The 24,611-nt window shown below is 36.8% G+C and overlaps 4 protein-coding genes and 1 long non-coding RNA gene across 12 annotated transcripts in view; 1 reads left to right on the plus strand and 4 right to left on the minus strand.

Annotated features, from left to right (window-relative positions):
- The first annotated feature begins 5,577 nt into the window (after positions 1 to 5,577).
- The window catches only part of LOC135789836 (xaa-Pro dipeptidase-like), a 108,288-nt gene continuing 89,254 nt past the window's right edge, over positions 5,578 to 24,611 (plus strand). The window contains exons 1-7 of one of the 5 annotated variants that reach the window (XR_010547667.1): positions 5,765 to 6,380; positions 7,023 to 9,205; positions 9,315 to 9,358; positions 12,476 to 12,631; positions 12,700 to 12,840; positions 12,931 to 13,004; positions 13,117 to 13,288. Coding sequence is in view for 1 of the 5 variants with exons in the window: in XM_065299874.1 (XP_065155946.1) it covers positions 12,395 to 12,415; positions 12,476 to 12,631 (177 nt within the window). In the remaining 4 variants the exon portion in view is untranslated. Of the gene's footprint in view, positions 6,381 to 7,022; positions 9,206 to 9,314; positions 9,359 to 12,375; positions 12,416 to 12,475; positions 12,632 to 12,699; positions 12,841 to 12,930; positions 13,005 to 13,116; positions 13,289 to 24,611 lie in introns of those variants that run through there. The other 4 variants (XR_010547663.1, XR_010547664.1, XR_010547666.1 and 1 more) reach the window with 4 other exon arrangements.
- Positions 11,324 to 12,201, minus strand: LOC135789837 (uncharacterized). The gene is made up of 2 exons (XR_010547670.1): positions 12,171 to 12,201; positions 11,324 to 11,630 (listed from the first exon to the last, which is right to left on the minus strand). It is a non-coding gene; the product is annotated as an uncharacterized lncRNA (long non-coding RNA).
- Positions 16,023 to 17,054, minus strand: LOC135804306 (V-type proton ATPase 21 kDa proteolipid subunit c''-like). Its single transcript, XM_065318138.1, has one exon. It carries the CDS (start codon positions 16,936 to 16,938, stop codon positions 16,309 to 16,311), a length of 630 nt encoding a protein of 209 aa, XP_065174210.1. The 5' UTR covers positions 16,939 to 17,054; the 3' UTR covers positions 16,023 to 16,308.
- LOC135804307 (uncharacterized) lies at positions 17,118 to 18,191 on the minus strand. The gene is made up of 3 exons (XM_065318139.1): positions 17,941 to 18,191; positions 17,598 to 17,723; positions 17,118 to 17,537 (listed from the first exon to the last, which is right to left on the minus strand). The coding sequence occupies exons 1-3, from the start codon at positions 17,957 to 17,959 to the stop codon at positions 17,305 to 17,307; spliced, it is 378 nt and encodes a 125-aa protein (XP_065174211.1). The 5' UTR covers positions 17,960 to 18,191; the 3' UTR covers positions 17,118 to 17,304.
- The window catches only part of LOC135803873 (uncharacterized), a 65,447-nt gene continuing 60,263 nt past the window's right edge, over positions 19,428 to 24,611 (minus strand). For 3 of the 4 annotated variants that reach the window (XM_065317589.1, XM_065317592.1, XM_065317591.1), the window contains 5 exons: positions 24,129 to 24,552; positions 22,745 to 24,065; positions 21,660 to 22,614; positions 21,442 to 21,598; positions 19,428 to 20,858 (listed from right to left, as the gene is read on the minus strand). In XM_065317589.1, the coding sequence (XP_065173661.1) occupies positions 20,671 to 20,858; positions 21,442 to 21,598; positions 21,660 to 22,614; positions 22,745 to 24,065; positions 24,129 to 24,552 (3,045 nt within the window). In that variant the 3' untranslated portion in view covers positions 19,428 to 20,670. Of the gene's footprint in view, positions 21,014 to 21,441; positions 21,599 to 21,659; positions 22,615 to 22,744; positions 24,066 to 24,128; positions 24,553 to 24,611 lie in introns of all 4 variants that reach the window. The other variant, XM_065317590.1, reaches the window with a different exon arrangement.

Consider the following 24,611-nt stretch of genomic DNA (forward strand, 5'->3'; position numbering starts at 1 on the left):
AAAAACTACGACATCATAAGAAAAGATCGCGATAATTTTGGGAGAGGAGTAGCGTTCCTAGTCAAAAATAATATACAAGTATTACAACTGCATGATAAGAAACTAAGCCATTTAGAGCTATTGCAAATTAAAATTAATTCTCAACTCACGGTCACCACTTGGTACAATCCCCCTGACTGCAAAATTAAAACTCTTGACTTAGACACAATATTCAAACAGTCAGGCAAACATATTCTATTAGGCGACTTAAATTCAAAAAATGCATTCTGGAGTAAAAGTGCCCCAAATACAAATGGCAACATCCTTTACAATTATATGAACCAACACAACGTTACAATAATCTACCCAGATGATCCCACCCACTACCCAAATAACGGCAATAACCCATCTACAGTAGATATTGCTATTGCAAAAAATTTATCAGGTGAAGCAATGGTTCTGCATGAACTTTGCTCCGATCATTTACCAGTCCGTTTTAATTTGCATAACATCACATACCCACAAGAATCAAATAGAACCCGTTTAGACTACAAAAATGCTAACTGGGATTTATTCAGGGCAAACCTCAATAGTAACATTAAAATTCCGAACCAAATGTGCACAACTGAGAATATAGATCAGCAAATAGAGATACTAGTGAAAACTATAAAAGAAGCCATGCAGAAATCCATCAATAAAAATAAACAAAGCAAAAATAAAAAACAGATTCCTGCCGAGATATATTAATTAAAATTAACCACCGAAACGCGCTTCGCAGATTATATAAAAAAAAACAGGGACCAGGCTCTACTACTAAAGTGGCAAACATTAAATCAACAAATAAAAGCTGATATTAAATATAACAAAAACAAAGTATGGGAAAGTAAACTGCAACAAATCACACCAAATCATAATTCTATATGGCATGTTGTAAAATCCCTGAAACCCAACGCACAAAATAATTTAGCTCCGATAAAAACTGCAAACGGCAGCTACGAATTTAATAATGTAAATAAAGCCAATATTCTTGCAAACCATTTTGCGAAAATAAGCTCTCACAACGGACAACCACCTACTCGGAAACTATAAATAACAAACTATTCATTAAACCAAAAGAAATAAAAGCCATAATTAATACCCTACCACCTAAAAAAGCCCCTGGCCCTGACCAAATACAAAATATTATATTAAAAAATCTGAGCCAAAAGTGCATAGTACTTATCACTGAAATCATTAATTCTTGCATTAGACTAAACTACTTTCCCACGGCCTGGAAAAGCGCCTTAATCCTCCCAATCTTAAAGCCAAACAAGTCAAAACATGATCCAAGTAGCTATAGGCCGATAAGCCTACTAAACACCCTAGGCAAAGTAGCTGAAAAAGCTATTCTACAAAAACTAAACGCAGAAATTGAAAACAAACAAATATTAATTAATGAGCAATTTGGATTCAGAGAAAGACATTCCACTATCCAGCAAGTGGTAAGGGTCATTAACGACATAAAAGAATCTTGGAACGAAGGAAAAATAACCCACATGGCTCTGCTTGACATTGAGAAAGCGTTTGACACCGTCTGGGTGCCTGGGCTCATATACAAGCTTATTCACATGAATATTCATCCCCAGCTAATCAAGCTACTACACAGCTACCTAACAAATAGATCACTAAAAGTAAAAATTGGATGCAGTATCTCAAAACCAATGAAAATAGAGGCAGGTGTCCCGCAAGGATCTGTCTTGGGACCTAAACTTTATCTTTTGTTCATGAATGATATAGGGTAAAAGAGGGTAATGGGGGTCACTTAAGGGAGAACTCAAATATAATTTAAATTATAAACAAAATACTTATTGCAATCGCTTATAAGCATTGTTTACTTAAATACCTATTATTTGACATAATTTTCAGTCACTTTGACAATCGGTTTTGGATATTATTAAAGTTTAAAAAAAAAAAAAACAGATTTGACTCCCATTACACCGACATGCGGGTAATGGTGGTCACCCTGGGGACAATCGGAATCAAACGAAATCTAGCAGATATCGCAGACATAATATTCCGCAAAGTCCCACCCAGTGCATTTCACATGAGCCCATAGCCCACATGAAGTGCATCTGAACCACATTTAATTGTTTTTTTTTTTAAATCGTTGCACATTAGACATCAGTTTTCCAAATCTTCATCCTCATCGCCCTGGCATAAGTCATCAGTGCCAATATTGGAATCATAAGTTTTGTTACTTTCCTGCAGTATCGTTTCTGCAAGAAGGCTATTGAAAAATAAGTCAAATTGCTTTTTATAGGCCATTTAGAGCGGACTAAAGACAAAAACGTCCATTGGGAGTCGCATGACTCCCATTGCCCACAATTGCACTATTGTGAAGAAAAAAACAAAAAAATTATTTCTTCAAAACATTAATGTAATCTGAACTGCACATCACGATTTTGAATGTTTAACTATGACTATATAAAAGTTTCATTCGAATATTGTAAGATATTCGACACTTATCTTCTAATTTGCGTGGACGTAAAATTAGATCAGCGGAGCTCAAAAATAAAATATTGGCGTATCTCAATGATACACGCACCGATTTGCATGATTTGTCGGGGGTGGCACTGGGGGGCCAGAACGAAGGTAGGAACGCCGTTTACGCGTTACTCGTAACTATTGTTTCGTGGATATATGGGTGACTCCCATTACCCGCTGACTCCCATTACCCTACTCTCCCCTACCCAAAACACCCAGTACGAAAATAGCATTGTTTGCGGATGACACCATTATTTACTCACAATCAGATAATGAAATTGTAGGGAGGCAAAAAGTCCAAAATCATCTCCTCGCCCTTGAGAAATACTATGAAAAATGGAAAATCAAAGCTAATCCTTTAAAATCTGAATTTATAACTGTAACCAAGAAACGTAAACTAAAATTCCGTCACAAAAATCTAACGCTTAACAATGAAAAAATAAATGAAAAAGATGAAGTCAAATATCTTGGAATTCATATAGACCAAAAACTCATATTTAAAAAACACATTACAAACTCATTGACTAAAGCAAACGCTGCACTATCGCAAATATATTCGCTAATGGCCAGAAATAGTGGTCTCAATGTTAAAAACAAACTATTATTATATAAAGCCACACTAAGACCAATCCTAGCCTATGGAGCTCCCATATGGGCAGGTATCTCAAAAACCCATATCACAAGACTGTTACAATATGAAAATAAATGCTTAAGGCTGGCCGTAAATGCGGAAAGATATAGAAGAAATGTAGACATCAGAAATGAAACGGAGATAATCAATGTAACTGACTTTATTCAGGACTTGAGTGAGAAATTCTATACCAAAACGACACTGCATAAAAACCCGCTGATTAAGAATATCACGAAGAGAAGAAGAACTGATAACATAACGAATAAATATAAATACACATATGAACACCTACCAATCTTCTCACAGACTTGGTAACTCCACATGTAATAGATATAAGTAGGTTTTATCATGCTCGCCTTTCCTACAGAAGTGAATAACTTAAGTACTTACCTGATAAGAATAGTTAAAATAAACCCCATATGGATACATAATATAGAAAGTGTATGTTAAACTGTTTGTGTTAGGTTAACAATAGGCAACAAACTATGTAACCAGAATTGTATTACTGTATATAAGCATAACATGTTTTTGCATAAAAAATTCTATTTTTACACCGTGTATGTATATATATATATTGTTACTAGGAACTTGTAAATAAAGAGTTTATTAATCTAAAAAAAAAAAAAATAACTAGAGAGTAATAAAGCAATGTTACTAATATTTGCTGCTTGGATCCAGTTTTAGTATTCTGCAACCAATCATACAGCTTTGGAACAAACCACAGCCGAAAATTTTGATTGAAAGCATTGAATTATGGTTTCAATGTAAGGAGGGTGGCGGAATTTAGGGGCAGTGAGAGCAGTTTAATAAATAAAATATCTCAATGATAGTCAAGATTGTTTTTAATCTCTGGGATTTTTAGCCTTAATCGCTGAAAACAAGACGGCACTCGTTGTTTCGGTCCCGGACATGGCCTTCGGGACAATCCTCTGGCTTTTTCCATACAATCCTACGATGACTGTAGTACCATGCACTACGCTTACGTTCGTTATCCCAAACCACGCAGCAACTTCCGGTGCGGCCATCATTTGAGCGGACAGGTACGAGGTTACACTTTGGAGAGCCTGCTTCGACACCGATTGCAGCCATGATGAACATGGCCACAATGGCAAACAAAACAATGCGCATCTTCGAATTACTTGACGTGTGTGCAAGAACTTGGAAGTTGATATTTTGAGTTTCAGGTGATTCTGATGCTTGCCGGTTTCAAAACCTGTGCTTTTATAGGTAACGCGCCCCCGCAATGCTTTTACTGTTCTCACCTATGCGTAACATGAGTTGAAGAGCGTGAAATTGAATTATTTACTACCGTAGATGAAAAGCATAAGCACAACAATATCAATTAAGTCTACATTTTTAGTATTTATATCCATGCATACACAAATCAAAACAAAACCCACGATGTAATAAATAATAATAGTTATTGATAATTGGCATAAAATTTTTTAAAGAAAACACAATTTTATGACTGCGTTTTCGTCGGTTGTAGTCACTTGACGATTGCCTAACGATTGCTTGGATTATGCGCAGAACTAACCAAACTGTTGATGGTGCGGCAAAGTCGCGTTTGCCTGTCGACATTCGCTCGTCATATGCTACGTCTACGAGACGCACACGTCTGTGCACGTTTGTTTTGCAACATGAGCACCTCGGCATCGAAATTTATTCACATCATTGAACAATATCCTTGTTTATATATTTGTATTATTTTTTTGTATTATTTTAACGCAAGTGGCCCGCGCGCTGTCTCCTAGCGCCGCATCAACTTGTTGCATGCAGCGAAGTCTAGTTTAGTTTAGATCTCAGGTAATATGTTTATTGAATTTTTTCTTAAGACTTAAAATTTCATCTCTCAGATTTCCCTTTTAACTATCCTATCTGATAGAGATTGGTCCGTAGATTAAGACGCTGCGATCAGATCTTATTTATCTCTTTTAGTTTACGAGATATTCGCGATTGAATAAAATGGGCAAAAATTGCAAAATGTCACTTTTTAGCACTTTTAGTCGCGTTTTTCGACCTTTTACTCTAGGAAATATAATTATTTTATATTTTTATCTGATAGAGAATTTTCCAATCTTTCATAATCAACAATTCGTTGGTAGCTATCTCTGTTAGTTTAAGAGATATGAATTTTTGAAAATCGTCGAAAAAAAGTATCAAGCACCCCCTTGGCAATTTTTTCTTAAGACTTAAAATTTCATCTCTCAGATTTCCCTTTTAACTATCCTATCTGATAGAGATTGGTCCGTAGATTAAGACGCTGCGATCAGATCTTATTTATCTCATTTAGTTTACGAGATATTCGCGATTGAATAAAATGGGCAAAAATTGCAAAATGTCACTTTTAGCATTTTTAGTCGCGTTTTTCGACCTTTTACTGTTAGAAATATAATTATTTTATATTTTTATCTGATAGAGAATTTTCCAATCTTTCATAATCAACAATTCGTTGGTAGCTATCTCTTTTAGTTTAAAAGATATGAATTTTTGAAAATCGTCGAAAAAAAGTATCAAGCACCCCCCCTTGGCAATTTTTTCTTAAGACTTAAAACTTCATCTCGTAGATTTCCGTTTTAACTTGACAATATTTACTGCATACAAAAGTGGGAACACGTGAAATCATTAATTATTGATTATAATAGTCTAAATTTCATCACTAGGATGCACTAAAATTCATAAAATCTAGTTATACGGCTTATTTTTATATTTATCGACAAACTTGGGCACGAGAATAGTTTTGTACACAATGCTGATATCTGCGATTCGGTGTAAACAACGATTTTAACCCATGTGTCCCGCGCGCTATCTCAGTCTAGTTTAGTTTAGATCACAGGTAATATGCCTTCGACGCGACGTTTTTGCGCATCTCTTGCTTTCTTATCATATACTGTCCCGTCGTTGTTTACGCAGTTTCGGCATGCACTATCGGTGGATTACAGCCAGTTTCGTGCCGGTCGCTGGTTAATCCAGTCGTGTTTTGAGAGACTTACATCGTTTATTCGGACTTCAATATTCTAAATTTGTGTTATACTCGAAGATCAATCGACAATTTATTTGTACTTTGCGATTATAGTAATTTGTTTAATTTTAGGAAATGCCGGTTTTTGATCGCGTTTGTTATGTATATTGCAAGTCACGTGATAGTAGATTTGATAATATTCTTCATTCGACGTTGTGTTTGGTGTCGGTTACTAAATTAATCGGATATATATTGCCCCCATTCAGAAAGTACCATCTGGCTCGTGTAAGTATTGTTATAACAGCACAGATTATTTATTTATTTTGTGTTGATTGTTAATTATAACATAATTCAAATGTATGAAATATATTTGATTTAATTAATTTGTTTTCGTTTAGTTACATCATTCGTTGTGCCTGGCAGTTCGATAAGCTGTTCATTGATAAGTTTATAATTCAATAATTTTTTCGATCAAATTTACATTTGCTGTTTATAAACAAGTTTTCTATTTATCACGTACTACCTATCTGCTGGGCCAATGAGAGGGGGGTCAACTGGGATAAATTCGAATCGCAAAGATCGCAAAGACGAATAAAATATCAAAAAATTAAATATTCCCCGCGAATATTCCCCGGGGCCCACGCTCGCTTTCGACAGCCATGTGTTGAATCTCACTGTATTGAAATTGTAGTTTATTTTTTATAACACGCGAACGCGGTGTCACAGTAATTTCGAAATTATGTTCCCTGATACAGAATATATTTTTGTATCACCCTGTATTAAAATGTATTTCCAGAAAATTCTGTAACGCGGGTTATATTGAAAGTTGTGTGTGTGCGCCGTAGTACTCGTTGCGCTAGAAATTGTAGTTTTTTTGTTATAACTCGCGAATGCGGTGTTGTAATTGATTCGAATGAATTTTAATAGATGCGGCGGCCGATATGAATATCGACACTCGAGAATTGTATGATCCGGATGCGTTGTGGAGAAGGAAGAAACATCATCGATTGTCTTTCGGGCGCGTCACTGATTTAGGGCAATTTGTGACTGATTTCGAGCCGGAGCCGGACAAGAAGAATAGGTCGACCATTCGCAGCGTGGTTAAACGGTTTGTGAATCTCGAAGAGGATAAGAAGAAGGAGGAGCTTGCTTGGCAAGTGGCGGAGATGATTGTTAAAGGTATTACGAGCGTCACGCTTAGTGAACATGAGCAGAAAGTTTAAAACATTGATCTGTGAGATATTTATTATTTATATGTAAGATGAGTATGACGATGGATGATTTAAACGCACTAGAAAATGTCGGGGTGAAATACGTGTCGAACGATGGTTTATTTTAGAATTTGCAAGTGGAAGAGTGGTTACATTTACAAGAAACTTTTGAATTAGGTTTTTTCTTGCAGGTAGGCAACCAAACTTGCTCTAAATTTAAAAATGCAAAGGTTGCATGTAAATGTAACCACGATTCCCTCAGAGTGAATTAATTTGTTCATTTTTTATTATGTTTTGAAGGTTTTAACTTGATACGACACGTTAACTGACGCTTTTCACGCGCCTGATGGAACAATGATGATCAATGATGTATATATTTTGTCAAACTTTGAATAACTAGAGAGTAATAAAGCAATGTTACTAATATTTGCTGCTTGGATCCAGTTTTAGTATTCTGCAACCAATCATACAGCTTTGGAACAAACCACAGCCGAAAATTTTGATTGAAAGCATTGAATTATGGTTTCAATGTAAGGAGGGTGGCGGAATTTAGGGGCAGTGAGAGCAGTTTAATAAATAAAATATCTCAATGATAGTCAAGATTGTTTTTAATCTCTGGGATTTTTAGACTTCATTGCTGATAATAGGAACGCACTCGTTGTCTACGTCCCGATCATAGCCTTCGGGACAATCTTCCCCTGGCAAATCCGATATCATCCTACGATGACTGTAGTACCATGCACTACGCTTACGTTCGTTATCCCAAACCACGCAGCAACTTCCGGTGCGGCCATCATTTGAGCGGACAGGTACGAGGTTACACTTTGGAGAGCCTGCTTCGACACCGATTGCAGCCATGATGAACATGGCCACAATGGCAAACAAAACAATGCGCATCTTAGAATTGCTTGACGTGTGTGCAAGAACTACAAAAGTTGATATTTTGAGTTTCAGGTGATTCTGATGCTTGCCGGTTTCAAAACCTGTGCTTTTATAGGAAACGCGCCCCCGCAATACTTTTACTGTTCTCACCTATGAGTAACATGAGTTGAAGAGCGTGAAATTGAATTATTTATTTACGTAGATGAAAAGCATAAGCACAACAATAACAATTAAGTCTACATTTTTGAATATTTATATTCATGCATACACAAATCAAAACAAAACCCACGATGTAATAAATAATAATAGTTATTGATAATTGGCATAAAATTTTTTAAAGAAAACACAATTTTATGACTGCGTTTTCGTCGGTTGTAGTCACTTGACGATTGCCTAACGATTGCTTGGATTATGCGCAGAACTAACCAAACTGTTGATGGTGCGGCAAAGTCGCGTTTGTTCATTTGTTCACATCATTGAACAATATCTTTGTTTATATATTTGTATTATTTTAACGCATGTGGCCCGCGCGCTGTCTCCTAGCGCCGCATCAACTTGTTGCATGCAGCGAAGTCTAGTTTAGTTTAGATCACAGGTAATTTGTCTTGAAAATTCGCATACAAGGTCGCGTGCTTTCGACGCGACGGCTTTGCGCACCTCTTGCTTTCTTATCATATACTGTCCCGTTGTTGTTTACGCTGTTTCAGCATGCACTATCGGTGGAATGCAGCCAGTTTCGTGCCGGTCGCTGGTTAATCCAGTCTTGTTTTGAGAGACTTACATCGTTTATTCGGACTTCAATATTCTAAATTTGTGTTATACTCGCAGATCAATCGACTATTTATTTGTACTTTGCGACTATAGTAATTTGTTTAATCTTAGGAAATGCCGGTTTTTGATCGCGTTTGTTATGCATATTACAAGTCACGTGATAGTAGATTTGATAATATACTTCACTCGGCGTTGTGTTTGGTGTCGGTTGCTAAATTAATCGGATATGTATTGCCCCTGGCTTGTGTAAGTATTGTTTTAACACTACAGATTATTTATTTTGTGTTGATTGTTAATTATAACATAATTCAAATGTATGAAATATATTTGTTTTAATTACTTCGTTTTCGTTTAGTTACAGCATTCGCTGTGCCTGGCAGTCCGTTCAGCTGTACACTGGTAAGTTTATAATTCAATTATATTTTTCGGTCAAATTTACATTTGCTGAACATAAACAAGTTTTCTTTTCTTTATCACGTACTACCTACCTGCTGGGCCGATGCGAGGGGGGTCAACTGGGATAAATTCCTCAGGGCCCGGCTGATCGCTCTTAAATCGCAAAGACAAATAAAATATCAAAAAATTAATGATTGCCGAGGCCCGCGAATATTCCCCGGGGCCCGCGCTCGCTTTCGACGGCGCTGTGTTGAATCTACCTGTATTGAAATTGTAGTTTTTTTGTTATAACACGCGAACGCGGTATCACAGTGATTCCGAAATTATGTTCCCTGGTGCCGAATTTACTTCTGTATTACCCTGCATTGAAATTTATTGCCAGAAAATTCCGTATCGCGAGTTATATTGAAAGTTGTGTGTGTGCGCCGTAGTACTCGTTGCGCTAGGAATTGTCGAAAAATTGATAAATGTCACTTTTTAGCACTTTTAGTCGCGTTTTTCGACCTTTTACTGTAGGAAATATAACTATTTTATATTTTTATCTGATAGAGAATTTTCCAATCTTTCATAATCAACAATTCGTTGGTAGGTATCTCTTTTAGTTTAAGAGATATGAATTTTTGAAAATCGTCGAAAAAAAGTATCAAGCACCCCCCCTTGGCAATTTTTTCTTAAGACTTAAAATTTCTTCTCTCAAATTTCCCTTTTAACTATCCTATCTGATAGAGATTGGTCCGTAGATTAAGACGCTGCGATCAGATCTTATTTATCTCTTTTAGTTTACGAGATATTCGCGATTGAATAAAATGGGCAAAATTGATAAATGTCACTTTTAGCACTTTTAGTCGCGTTTTTCGACCTTTTACTGCAGGAAATATAATTATTTTATATTTTTATCTGATAGAGAATTTTCCAATCTTTCATAATCAACAATTCGTTGGCAGCTATCTCTTTTAGTTTAAGAGATATGAATTTTTGAAAATCGTCGAAAAAAAGTATCAAGCACCCCCTTGGCAATTTTTTCTTAAGACTTAAAATTTCATCTCTCAGATTTCCCTTTTCACTATCCTATCTGATAGAGATTGGTCCGTAGATTAAGACGCTGCGATCAGATCTTAATTATCTCTTTTAGTTTACGAGATATTCGCGATAACGCTAGTTATATTGAAAGTTGTGTTTTGCGCCGTAGTACTCGTTGCGCTAGGCAGTGGCGGATTACGGCCTAGGCGCACTAGGCGCGCGCCTAGGGCCCCGGCTGCCTGGGGGGCCCCGGCTGCCTGAGGGGCCCCTGGCACTTATATGTCCCATATAGACATAGTAATTCCACAAATACTTCATCAGTTGGTTTTGACCTCAGCCTTTATGAATAGCGTATCGGTTTTCGCTTGGCGCCCAAAACGGCATTTCACACGTGTCCGCAAAGCAACCGTCACGTTTAAAATAAAATTTGGATGTTTTCTGCCACGAATTTTTGTGACCTTTTCTTGAATATTGCATTAGAAAGTTGTAGCTATAATGCGAGTAGTATATTGCCATTTGTTTAAAATTTCGAACATCTGTGGAGGAGATGAGTTGAGGAATATTCCATTGAGGTTGTAAAATAGCGGGTAACTCTCTTTTTTGGAATATTAATTATTTCGTCTTTCTATCATTTTTCACATCTGCGGAACACGTTGTACCAACGTTTATCCTCCTACAATTTTTATCTAGATTTTTGGGGTGGTAGTTGGATTAAAAAACAGAGTTCAAAAGAGTTCGATCAATTTGAGACGGCACTGTTAACAATTTTCTGGAACAAACTTTTCAGGAACCAAAGACAAATATTCTTAATAGTGTTAGTTTATTAAAATCATTAAACGAATTTATAACAGAGGTCAGAAATAATTTCGAAACTGTTGAAGAGGAGGCTAAATGAGACAAAGAAAACGCAAATATCCATATGATGAAACGAACAAAAATGATACAGCATTTTCGTCAAGAAATTTTTTTATTGTCAACATTTTTTATATTGTATGTGATGTATTAACATCAGAAATTACTCGAAGGGGCGATGTCTATATCAATGTTCTTAACGATTTTAAAATTTTCTTTGATTTAAAATTAAGCCGTGTTGAGACTAATAATTGTGTAGAGCGATTATTGTCTAAGTATGAAAAAGATATTGAGCCAGAATATTTCACTGATGAGTTAACTCATTTTCTAAAATACATACAAGAAGAAAATATTAGAGATCCACATGAAATGTATGCAACATTAAGTAATGGTCTAAAATCAACTTTTCCTAATATACACACAATACTGCAAATTTTTTTGACCTTGCCCGTTTCTAATGCAAGTGGAGAAAGGACATTTTCAGTTTTAAAACGAGTCAAAAACTATCTGCGCAATAGTCTTTCACAAGAGCACTTAAATGACTTCGCATTAATGTTCATAGAAAATGATTTTTTTAAAAAACTAGAGTACGACAAAATTATTGAAAGATTTCAAGCCCAAGAGAATGCAAGAAAAGTAAATTTGTAATTTGTATTTAAATACGATTACCGTTTTTGAGCACACGTACGATGAACTCGAGAACCAAGATAGCATTGAAAACGATAATCCCATCGCGGATAGTATGGCAGAAAATTTTACCTGTGATATTTCGATCGGTTCTGAAAACAATTAACGCACAACACCGGGTCATCGCGAAGAGCGAATCGGAAGATAATCCATTAAATTTTGGAATAGTGCGTGTGGATTAGGCCTGCTGGGGATACCACGATAAAAAAAAACGCGTACTCTACCTCATGGTGGTGTGGAAATGAGTTTTTGGCACAAACGAATGTTGAAGTAGACTTTGCGGCGCCCTACGCTAAAACTATTAATTTCACTGGGCTAATAACCGTTTTTGAAAATTTTCGGATTTAGGGGCCCCAAACTTGATTTGCGCCTAGGGCCCCACTGAAGCATAATCCGCCACTGGCGCTAGGAATTGTAGTTTTATTACGCAGCTTTAAATTTGATCAACACGACTAATATAGGTTTGATTCGGTGCCTTGAATGGGAGTCTTTATGGATCTTGTAAGAATAATTAATTCAATTTCTGTATATGTATACTTTATTTACATAAATATTTTCCAGTTGTTGGATGAAGTATTGTCTAATCCTGAGATGGCAAAGTTTATCAATAAGGACCAACTGGAGAGGTTTCGTGGTACTGGTGAAGTGCGTATTGAGGATGATGTTTTGATTACTGAAAATGGATGTTGCAACTGGACTACACTAAGTTCCATGAACGTATGTTATATTTTGGCAATTTATAATATTTTATATTTAACTATTCTGTTATTCTTTCTGGTTTATAGTGTCCAAGAAATTGAAGATTGGATTGCCGGTGTTGATGATGGTTCCAAAAACGATTGAGTGAATTTACAACATTTTGAAGGTGTTATGGATATCATTTTTGTTTATTTTGTTAAACTTATAAAAAGAGCATTGTAAGCACTGTAAGTACTAAATTTCTTTATCATTTTCTTAATCAACTTTATTGATTATCCCACAAATTGACCCCCAAAATTGCATTTTTATGTTCGAAGGACTAATTTTAGATGGTTTTAGGGATTTTGCACCCGAGTCTGGCATCGTAGGAGGACCATTCTTGTACCAGATTGTAAGTTTTTCATTTCTTTATCATTTTCCTAAATAACTTTTGTGATTATCTCACAAATTAACCCTTAAAATTGCATTTTTATGTTCGAAAGACTAATTTTTGCTTGTTTTAGGGATTTTGCACCTGAGTCTGACGTCGTAGAAGGACCATTCTTGCGTCAGATTGCTAGTATTAAATTTCATTATCTTAAATAACTTTTGTGATTATTATACAAATTGACTCCCAAATTTTATGCTTGTGTGTTTTTTTTAATAAAGAATATTTTAAAGTTTTTCTAATTATAACTATTTCTGTTATTTCTACCTGATCAGATATTTACCGATTCCTTAAACTATTTATTTTGAAAAGTGCATGCTAGTGCCATCTGTCAACTAGAAACGACAACAACCGAAAGCTTTGAGCTTCGGTCCGTCGCCACCAGAGGCAGCACATTACGAGTTACCGCGAAAACTTTATCAGCCTCCTCAACTTTCTGCGATCCTAATATTCAATCTTTATTTTGTCGACTCTGAGAGGCAAAATGACACAAAATTTGGACTCGAAACAGTCGAAACTCAGGTTTTGATATTCGGATCGCAGAAAGGGTGAGGAGGTAAGTAAATACAAGAGGCGGTAACTAGTAATGGCGGGTAAAATAAATGTTTAAAAATCTTTATTCAGCAAATGCATCGGTTATATTGAACATTTTAAATTCGGTTATCAGATTCTGAAAGATAGGTTGGTTGGTGCTATATCGACAATTGAAGTAATTATTTTCCTAACATTAACCATTTAGGCTTTATTTGCAAATTAATGAAAAAAATGGTTTTTATCTGTCAATTGGGCCTTAATTTACAATTGTGTTAATGGTTTCTGATTCAAAATTTAATTTACTTTCAGTAACCGAAAACAGAATTGGAAAATTCCAATTATTACAGAAGCTGCATTTGCTGAAATAAAAGATTTCGTCATAAAAAAGGCAAAAGATTTCTCTTTTTTATGTCGAATTCAATTTTCATTCAAATTTGTAAATAGGGCCTAATCGGTTGATAGTAGCACAAAAAGTTACTAAAATAATCGATGTAGAATTAAATTGTCTATCAGAATCCGAAAACAGAATTCAAAAATTCCAACTTTTAATTTTCAACATAAAAAAGAGAAATCTTTTGCCTTTTTTATAACAAAATCTTTTCGTTAAAAATTTTTTGTGCCATTTTCATCATTTTTCAATAAGGATGCCATCTTATTGAGAATTTTTCAAGGATTAAGAATATGTAGTTCTTTCTTGGCTAGCCCTCTTAGTTGTCGAGATAATTACTATTTTAATCTTCTAAATTAGACTATTCCGACGGCATGCACATGTTTTAATAAAATTGGAAATAGGGCCTAAACGGTTAACGTAAGCAAAAAAAGTTACTTAAATAATCGATGCAGAACTAAATTGTCTATCAGAATCCGAAAACAGAATTCAAAAATTCTAATTTTTACTTTTTAACATTCCTAAGTAGAAGATTAAATCGTAATTATCTCGACAACTAAATGAGCTAGAAGAAAAAGAACTTCATATTCATGATCCTTGAAAAATTCTCAACCAGATGGTATCCTTATTGAAAAATGATGAAAATGGCACAAAAAATATTTAAAGAAAAGATTTTATTAAAAAAATGGCAAAAGATTTCTCTTTTTTATGTTGAAAATTAAAAGTTGGAATTTTTGAATTCTGTTTTCGGATTTTGATAGATAATGTAATTCTACATCAATTATTTTAGTAACTTTTTGTGCTATCATCAACCATTTAGGCCCTATTTACAAATTTGAATGAACATTGAATTCGACATAAAAAAGAGAAATCTTTTGCCTTTTTTATGACGAAATCTTTTTTCAGCATATGCAGTTTCTGTAATAATTGGAATTTTCCAATTCTGTTCTCGGATTCTGAAAGTAAATTAAATTCTTAATGGGAAACAAGTAACACAACTATAAATTAAAGCCCTATTGGCATGTAAAAATCATTTTTATTATTAAAACTACAAATAGGGCCTAAACGATTAACATTAGAAAAAAAAGTTACTAAAATAATCAATGTAGATTTACATTATCTACCAGAATCCGAAAACAGAATTTAAAAATTTCATTTAGGGCATAAAAAGAGAAATGTTTTGCCTTTTTTTATGACAAAATATTTTTCAGTAAATGCAGCTTATGTAATAATTAGAAATTTTTAATTCTGTTCTCGGATTCTGATAGTAGAACAAATTAAATGTGATGCTATTGTTTGAACACATTCAAAATCAAGTAACCCAAAACAAAATTGAGTTACTAAGCCAAATACTGTGTATGATTTGCTACAAACAATCAGTTTCCGTTTTGAAATTGAGCGATACACTGACTTATAATAATTTGCTTTTGAGCCCAATCGCTCGTAGAGCTTCAAAATTCCAATAGTTCTAAGCCCCCACAATCTTCCGGCGCCTGTTTTCTTCTGAGGGTACCCGCTGACAAGATGGGAGACTGCTGCCCCCCTGCTTCGCCCTGCTTTAATTACTGTTACTACACTCCATCGCAGTGCTACGTGCCAGTGGAATACTACGTGCCTATGAACTGCAGCGTGCCGGTGGAGTGCACCATCAGCTACGGATGCCCCATCATTCCCGGATGTCCCTGCCCACGTAGTTGTCCTCCTTGCCCACCTTGCAGTCGCTGAAGCTGACATCCATCAGGGACAAGTATTGATGCGTCCAAAGGGGGCCTTCACTTTAGGTTAGAAACAAACACCTTCATCTTAAATTATTTTGTGCTTGCTGTGTCATTCCTGTTTGATTCACATGTGCAAACATTTCAATGCCATTTGTCCTGTGAACAGAGATGTACGAAATGTGTGTATTTATTTAAAATGTCCAATGTCAGTGTTGTCCTGGTTAAATCTCATGCATTCTGTAAAAAAATAAAATGTGGATCAATTTTAGATATATGCATGTCTGTTATTATGTAATATGTGCAGAATTATAAGTTTCAAGATGGGACATGAGTAAAAAACACTTATCTGGTTCAGTATTAACATTTACTGTGTTTTAAAACTTATAATCTGTACAATACTTTCATTTACATTTTTTTGTGAATTGGTTTGTAACATAATATGTCACATGAGTAACAAGTTGAATGCTTGATCTGATACATCATTAAAAGAAGGATTCTGTTTTATATTACGTGACTACCTACAAACTAAATAAAATGTACATGAAATTTCCGCATAAATATGCATCATACAACTGAGTACTACATTGCATGTAAGTAGGAATGAAACATTTGCAACACTCTCGATGATTTAATGTGACTTGTCACCCATTGTTACTTTTGATACCATATAAATACCAACAATCAAGCCAAACAATCCAATGGCACTGCCGAAAATCTCCACAATCAAGATTTTCACGAATAGAGCCGAATTGGCGGCATCTGCCAAAGCTGCACCTGATCCCACAATGCCAACAGCCATACCACAGAACAGATTGACCAAACCCACTGCAACGCCAGCGCCAAACATCAAATATCCAGCCAGCCAGTTCTTGCCCTTCAGGGAGTCATCATAATTCACCTTGTCCCAGGTGAAGTCTTCCAGGTATCCGGAGAGTACAATGGCTGTAATCAATCCGTAAATGGCCACAGCTTCACAGAAGATGACTGAGATCAAATTCTTGGTCTTAATGCGAGGTGCTTTCACACCACCGCCGATGATGCTCACGCCTGTGGTGTGGATACCGAGGGCAGCGCCGACGACGGACAGGGAGACGGCTAAGCCGATGCCGATGACTGCCCACATGTGAGGGGATGTTTCAGTGAGGAACCAGGCCAAGCTGATGCGCTCGCCCTTGCCGGTGAAGACGTGGTAAAGCGTCAGCACGGTGATGGTGGCGGTGGCCGTGCCCACGAAGCTATAGCCCAATGCGTAGCGCATCTTGGTGGCGATGAGGTTTTACTGGAAAACACTGAAAACTTGCGCTGCGATTCTAGGGCGATGCGCGATTGTCACATGAAGTCGAACACGGCTGTGTGTTGATCATATGATTATTGGAATTTTGTGCTTGCGCACAGGCGCCATCTATCGGGCACGCGTGACGTGTATACTAGGTTGCATATAGCACAACTTGAACAAGTTTATTTGAAAAGTTTTTAGTTTTAGTTACAGTGATATCAATATTTTCATTTGATAAATAACAATGTATTGTGAAAAGTTAGTGTAGATTCAAATAATTGTGTTGGACATTCTTTAAAATGTTTAAAAAATGTTTGTGCATTTCCTAGATTGATATTATTGCTGATTTTATTTAATAAATATCATAACAACGATAAAACTTAGTAACTGCATCAGAAAGAGTGGTTTCACACTGCCGGCGTGGTCTTTGTTGCATCCATTTTCGGGACAGCAGAGGATGCAGAAATATTCGTCTCGACTGCGGTCACAGTTGTCTAGGCCAAGACCTTTGATTACCATCAAGTCACGGAACGTGCACGGGCCGATTCCGCATTCTCGTGAGATCTTAAACCCATCTTGTCCTAAATAAATAAATAATCATTAATGAATTGATTTCAACTTTGCAGGCAATTGAGACTTACGGTCTTTCATGATATGCGTAACGCAACGATCCGCAGTTGGCGGACATTGTTTTAGTTCGTGTGGTTCACATTCGATGTTTGCTTGACGTGTGCATTGATAACAAGAGAGATTGTGTGCGTTTATATCTGTAAAAAGAAAAATTACAAAGAAAATGTTAAATGGGTTGCATTGATTCAATTGCTTTACAAGTATAAAACAAAAGAAGAAGGAAATAAAGTAAAGGTGGATTCTATTAGAATTCAATTCTTATTCAATCAATTAAATTTATTTTAGATTTTTGATCTCCTTCAATAATAGACTGTTATTTTTAGTTCTTTTACTACTTGTTGATTTTGTTATTACCCAAAGATTCTTTCCACATGTCCCGTAACTATATCCAGAGACGTTTTCTTTCACGTAGATGTGAAACGGTTTCATTTACCCTCGCATCCGCTATCTACGCCGTGAATTTCCACCCCACATCGTGCTCGTTGCACTCAGTTTTACGCTCACGCTTTGCAACGAGCTCTCTCGCTAAATTCCAGGCAATATCGATCGCCCCGACCACCCCAAACACCGCGACCCAGCCAGTCCTGCCTTATCCTGCCCTATCCCGAAGCAAACGCGATCTCAATCTGAACGCAACAGAAGCGTTGCATTCAACATTCAAAGATCACATTTATCTGGAGCTTATCAAATCAACTGGCTTGCGGAAAGCGGAAATGCGCTTTATTAACGATTTCAACGTTAAGTTTTTATTTTATTTTGATTTAAAACTTGGTTTAATAGTTACGGTGGTTTAAATAGTGCATGAAATTTTGAATTAGCACTAAATCGCTTACACATGAGGTCATGAAGTTAGGGGAGGAAGAGTATATTTATAGACTTGACCAACATACAAGTTGAAGCATGCAAAATTTAAAGTAAACAACGTTTATCTACAAGAACGCAAATTCCTGTCGGTAAATATAATTTTATAGAATGTAAAACTGCAATAAACAAGTAGACAAATGTTGATTTTGCAAAAAATGTAAACAACTTGCAGTCTAACTACATGTAAATGTAAACAAACATGCAAAATTCAAATAAATAAAAAAGGTAAAAAATAGTAAAATACATTTTATGTTATTTTATACTTCTAATTTTACGTTTTCTATAAATTTAAAATAATATAAAAGTCTAGTTGCTTACCATCTACGTGAAAAACCAATGTGAAGCAACAAATGATCCAGAAATTCACCTCAATTCCAAACATTTTTGTTTGTTTCTTCGTAATTTCTTGATTTTTTCTTGTTATTTCATTAATTTGTTGGTGATGTCAATTAAATATTGCTTATTTATACCGTGGTATTAAAAAACGTTTGAATTTTGTTGATTGTCGAGTTGTTAAAAGGATTCACCCTTTAGCGTAGACGCGCACTTGTTAAATGATGAGATGAGAGCACGTCGGCGATACTCTGCTGTCGCCACCACCACCAGAACAGGCACAAAACACGAGGAGCGGGGATGATAATGAATGAGAAGATGCACTACACGCATATAAAATAAAATAAAACGAAAAGAAAATAAGTTTCTACATCCCTGCTGAGTATTTGACACTAAGAAAACAATTAAAATCCAATCAAATCAATTACACTTACTTTTTGATTTCATTTTAGTCTATCAAAGCGAATTTACTTGTATTTTCTTTCAGAAAGAAGTTTTTAACGATTAATATTGTTAAATAACATTAGAAACGCAAGATGTTAATTTATAATCTATTTGTTTTTATGCAACAAGTTATTTAAATGAATATTTGAGGTTTAATTGGATAAAGGATAAAATAGGCACAACAACAATAAACTCCTCAGTTATTTCACTATTTCTTTGTACTAAATATAATATATATATATTAATATTCATATATATATTAAGTGATAAGCCTATATAAAAATACACTCTACACACCTAATTAATGTACATTCACAAATGTTCACATTTGACCAAGTTTCACCAAAGTCACAATCATTTCACACTTGTATCATATTGTATTGTATTTATTCTTTATTAATATTATTATTATTATTATTCATTTTATCGCTTTGACGCGTCTCCAATATACGCTACGGCTACTTTATTAATTCCTCGCTATTGTTTCTATTGTTGCTATATTGTTTCAGTTCTCGCTACGAAATCTGTAGTAGTATGTAGTATGTTTGTGTGTAATCATAATTGTCATAGTCATAGCATGTTCTTGACACGTCTTATAGTTGTCAAAATATTTCTACAATTAGTAGGTAGTAGTAGTATGTTTTAGGATGCCTTATTAAAGTGTTAAAGAGGAGAGGAGAAGACTTTAAAAGACTTTAAATACTGTAGTCGCTTGGAGAGAAAACGTGTGTCACACATTGATTACATTCTGGATTCTGTGATTGGCTATTAGTCAACCAATCACCAAACCAACAACAAAATTAGAATTATCATCAAATTGTATCACAAATCACTAAAATGCATTGCAATGCACTTCACATATATGATCATCAAATTGCTGGTTTTGATTTGAAAATTTCTGCACGTTTGAATGTGTGATTACTCGCATCGCGTTTTCTAGAAATATTTAATAATATGTAGTAAGTACAAGTAATAATTAATAATAGTACTTCTGGTTTCTTCCTTCCAGCGTAACGTTTTGTTAGAAAGAATCAGAATATCACAAAAGGAGTGACTACTTCAACTTCAACTTGTTTTTTGTATGTTTTTGTTTTGCCATTTTTCACCACCTCATAATTTACAATAATTCGAGGCATTCCATGCACCCTATGTACAGTCTTCGGTCAAATTTTATTGATTACGCTTTGACAGTGGAACGCCGATCACTAATATATGTACAACATTTAACATTATCGCATAAATAATAAATAAAGTGTAAATCATAAGTGTTAAATTATTTCGTCTGCGCATCGCGAGTCTCAATACTTTGCTTTAAGTAAGTTTTAAATATATATATCAGCAGTCGCACCTGGTCGCAGGGATAAGTTTATAAGTTAGTATACGAATTATTGTTACATCTTTGTACAACTAGCGCCATTTGCTTTTAGATTCTCATCAAAAGTTTTATTCATCCACGTTGCACTCGGATACGTTCCCCGAAGTACAGATGTCGTCCAAAAAATCAAAAGATGCCACTGCTTCCTTTTCTTTATCGCCGTAACGCACGAAGAAATCTGGCCGGCCGATGATCGAGGGGCGGTAGAGCGGTGCGCTGGCGCGGACCACAGCCAATTCTGGACGTGTCGCATGGGCTGCAATTACACACACCTCCTGTTATTATCGCAGCAAGCCTCCACTGCACACGCTTTCAGTGGAATGAATGCAAATGGCCGCCGGTTTTACACGGCCGTTTCCGTGATCGGTGTGCAAGGTGCCGATGCTGATGTGTGAGCAGTTGATGTGGAAGCTTGAAAAACCAATCATTGTATAGCAAATTGTTCAGCACAAGAGAAGCATTAAGAAGTTTAAAAATAAAAAAAATAGAAACTTTCACCAATATATTGTAACATAAAACATAAAATAAAATTTCGAATTTCTAAGGATCAAGGTATGACAATAACTGTCTGATAAGGATAGATAGACATTAAGAGACTACATTTTCGAAGGGCTGAACGATTTGATACAATTTGGTTGGTTGGTCATTTTGCTTCATTAGATGTCACTACTCTAGGTGTATGTAACTACATGAAACATGCTTCGAAAGGATGATGTACACGATGAAAACCAACATCAAGTCAACAGATGATAGGAAATGAAAGAAGGAGAACTTAAAAGTGAATATGCGTTGTGTGGCAAGTGAAAGATAACAAGAAAACAAATGATTACTAAGGTTACCTTTCTTTTGGCGATGGTAGCGATGGATTTTGTGCAGTTGCCCATAGTCCAGTTGTTCCTCCATTGATTCACTACTGACGCTACCACCGCACGAACTCGATGGTGAGGAATCAGACGAAACGGACGCCATCATCACGTCTAGAAGACTTGCACGTGCCTGAAATCAAAACAAAAAATATTAAGAAATTAAAGAATAATAAAAAGTGATTCGAGCTTACTTTGGGATCGTTCAAGTCAACATTTCGTTCGACATGTACCCAGCCAGTTGGCATGCACCCTTCATCTAAATTGCGCACAACGTCTAAACTCTCCTGACTATCTTGACTGTTCTCATCTCCATTGCGAATCATTCTGTTTAATTCATCAATAACATCCTTACTTGTCGCTCGCTCATGAAAACTCATCGCTCTATGTGGAGGCCCATCGATAATGCTTGCATTACTGTTAGTACTAACATTGTTTGTTGAAGTATTAGCAACATGCGAAGGTGATCCGTTTCGGCTGCCAGTCCGATGCGGAATCTTCGATTTGGTCAGCTTGGCAACACTCTGAGCAGTTTTCGCCGGTGACACCGGAATCTTACTCTTTCTCCGCAGTGGAATCTTTGATACAATCGTGTCAGGTGTACTTACACTGGAAGTGAATGATTCATTCAGCGATTTGACTTCTTCAACAGTTGTCACCTCACTGGCGCAGATATCAACGGGCACCGCATTAATATGGCTGCAGTTCTCACTTTCGCCCTCAAGCGGCGTTACAAGACAAACTTCCTCAGCGTATGTGATTTTCTCTTCTAATACGCGCCCAATTTTTAACTCGGAGAGTTGTTTCAATGTCACGTAATTTCCTTCATTTGTTTCTTCGGCGTTGAGGAGTTCGTCGGGTGGATTAAGGCAGGTGTTTGAAGGTTCAGGTGGTATGGAAGACTGGGTGGATGATATCGGAGACACTTTAGTTTCGTCTAGCATTTGCGCAGGTGCCTCAATGTTGAACTCTTTGGTGAGGTCCGTGGAAGTTGGCGATTCGCGATTCTGCGCGTACTTTTGTTGTTCGGCGATGAAGGTCAGAACATTTTGGAGCGCGGCTTCACGCTCGCCGTTCTCGGAGAGCGCGCCGCCCACGCTGCGAGACGACGTTGACGCCAAGCTCTTTGTGCTTTCAAACTTTACCAATCTAAAATCAAACGTGAATAAAACATTAAACTATCAGTTTTACATTGCCGTCAATTCAAACTAGTACAGAAAATCACCACCAATATCAGTGGCGCTAGTTGTATAGGTATATTATGTAAAAAAACACAAACCTGTAGAAATCTCTAGTAAAATCAGTCCCGATCAAAGGAAGCTCTCCAGTATCATCGCTACATCCACTCAACGCAGCCGAACTTCTTTTCGAACAAGTTTCTGGTTGATAACAATCACTACCCCCGCTGGACCAGCTATTATCCGGTGAAGTATTCACATTCAGTTGGTAATTCACCGCGTACGGCCATTTTTGGCACTCCGGCGACGCGTCCATCAATAGCGTAACAATCTCGTGTCCCTCATGATCAACCATGTAACTGGAACTATTCCAGAGGCATTCACTAGCATCTTCTTCCAATTCCAACGCGTTATTCTCCTGAATACTCGGCAAAGTCGACAGGGAATACTGTCCTGGCGTAACTGCAGTTCCATGTTTAACTTGCCACTGCTGCTCTCTGAGATCTTCATTTGACAAACTCAAACTCCAATCCTCCAGCTCCGTCTTGTCATACTCCAACTCAAACAAATCTCTATGTTGCTGCTGTAAAGTAGACCTTGTATCATCCAATCGCAACCAATGTTGAATGTAATCCGCATCAAACGTTGAACATTCCACTCGGTCATCGACGCTGCTGCTCCACGATTGCGGTGATTTTGTTTCCTCACTGCCGGCAGAGGGCGCCGCAAGCGTAGATGTTGCTTTAGCCCGTCTAAGCGGATTACGATTGAGGTTACGATCCGTGATATCAACAACCAAAATACTAGGACTACTGGATATCGGACTGCTGAAGGTATAGCAACTGGGGCTCGGCGCCGTGGTAATTTTAATACACAAATGCGAGTCGCTGAAGCTGCGCATGATGTGTTGAAAAGGCAGGAAGTCCTTACCCGGCGGGAAGCTATTACGTGGCTTTAGATTTAATAAATTGATGGGAATGTAGAAGACGTCCGGTTCGCCATTGTTGTCCGTCTCATCGGTAGCCTCCTTGAGTTCCTCCAAGGGAACGGTGGTGCGCGTGACAGTATCACCATTACCACGTGATACCTCTGCTTGTACATCAGAGGACATCGTAGAGTAGCCCTCGTCGCGGTTGCCGCTCTCGGGTGATTCGTTTCCGGTTTCAACAGTCTCTTCGGTTTCTTCACTCTTGGAAACCGTCTGCACTAAAACAGGGCGTGTGCGTCGGTACTTCCCGGATTGTAGGATGGGCAGTTGCAGGTTGAGGGAAACAGGGCGTTGCGGTGGTACCCAGAGGGCGGAGTCTACGGCGGAGAGTGCTTCTATTAAACGCTTCGGCGTCACTTCGGAGCCTTTCAATTCAGTCCAGAGCTTCGTTAGCACTTGATGGCGTTTCTTATCTTCTAAAGATAATCTTGAGTCTGTAATAAAACAACAATAACATAATATAACATAACCTCAATTACAAACCCACGATTACTAACCTAAAAGTTCAGATCCAGCAGACAAATGCCGTTCAATTTTCTGCAAGCGGCAGAGTTTATCACAATCATTGAATTCGGGTGTAATAGTAACATTCGGCGACGTAGTTGTATTGTTGGTCAAATTCACATCAAGAATCTCCGAATTAAAAGAATTGCAGTGTTTCAAAGAGACACTGCTTTTGCTTTTCATCAGCGGTGAAACATCCGCTGAAGTATTATCTTCCTCCTGTCGGGAAACCAATGAACTAAGCGAAAGAGGTTCCAAACCCAGGCGTGATTGAGTCTGTTCCTCGTTGTCCATCATCGGAATTGTCTCCGCATGAGTTGAAGCAAACTGTTGCACCAACATGGCGCCCAATGTAGAATTCTGTGCTTCAAGATCGATAATTCGTGCGTTTAACGAACACACTTCTTCTTTTAAGCCCTAAATACAACAAAATTCATTAATTTATTTAAAAAAAAACCAAAAACTTTTTTAACTTA

The sequence above is a fragment of the Atheta coriaria genome, unplaced genomic scaffold (assembly GCF_025399875.1).
Source record: "Atheta coriaria isolate IRGN ID8LTWV9N9 unplaced genomic scaffold, Caltech_Dcor_3.1 hic_scaffold_3_pilon, whole genome shotgun sequence".
Lineage (NCBI taxonomy): Eukaryota > Metazoa > Arthropoda > Insecta > Coleoptera > Staphylinidae > Dalotia > Dalotia coriaria.

Excerpts from the sequence above, each read along its gene's own strand:
- LOC135804306 (XM_065318138.1), bottom strand. The coding sequence starts at position 16,938 with ATGCGCTACGCATTGGGCTATAGCTTCGTGGGCACGGCCACCGCCACC.
- LOC135804307 (XM_065318139.1), bottom strand. Across the intron at positions 17,538-17,597 it reads TACGCATATCATGAAAGACC|GACAAGATGGGTTTAAGATC; the intron begins GTAAGTCTCAAT and ends TTATTTATTTAG.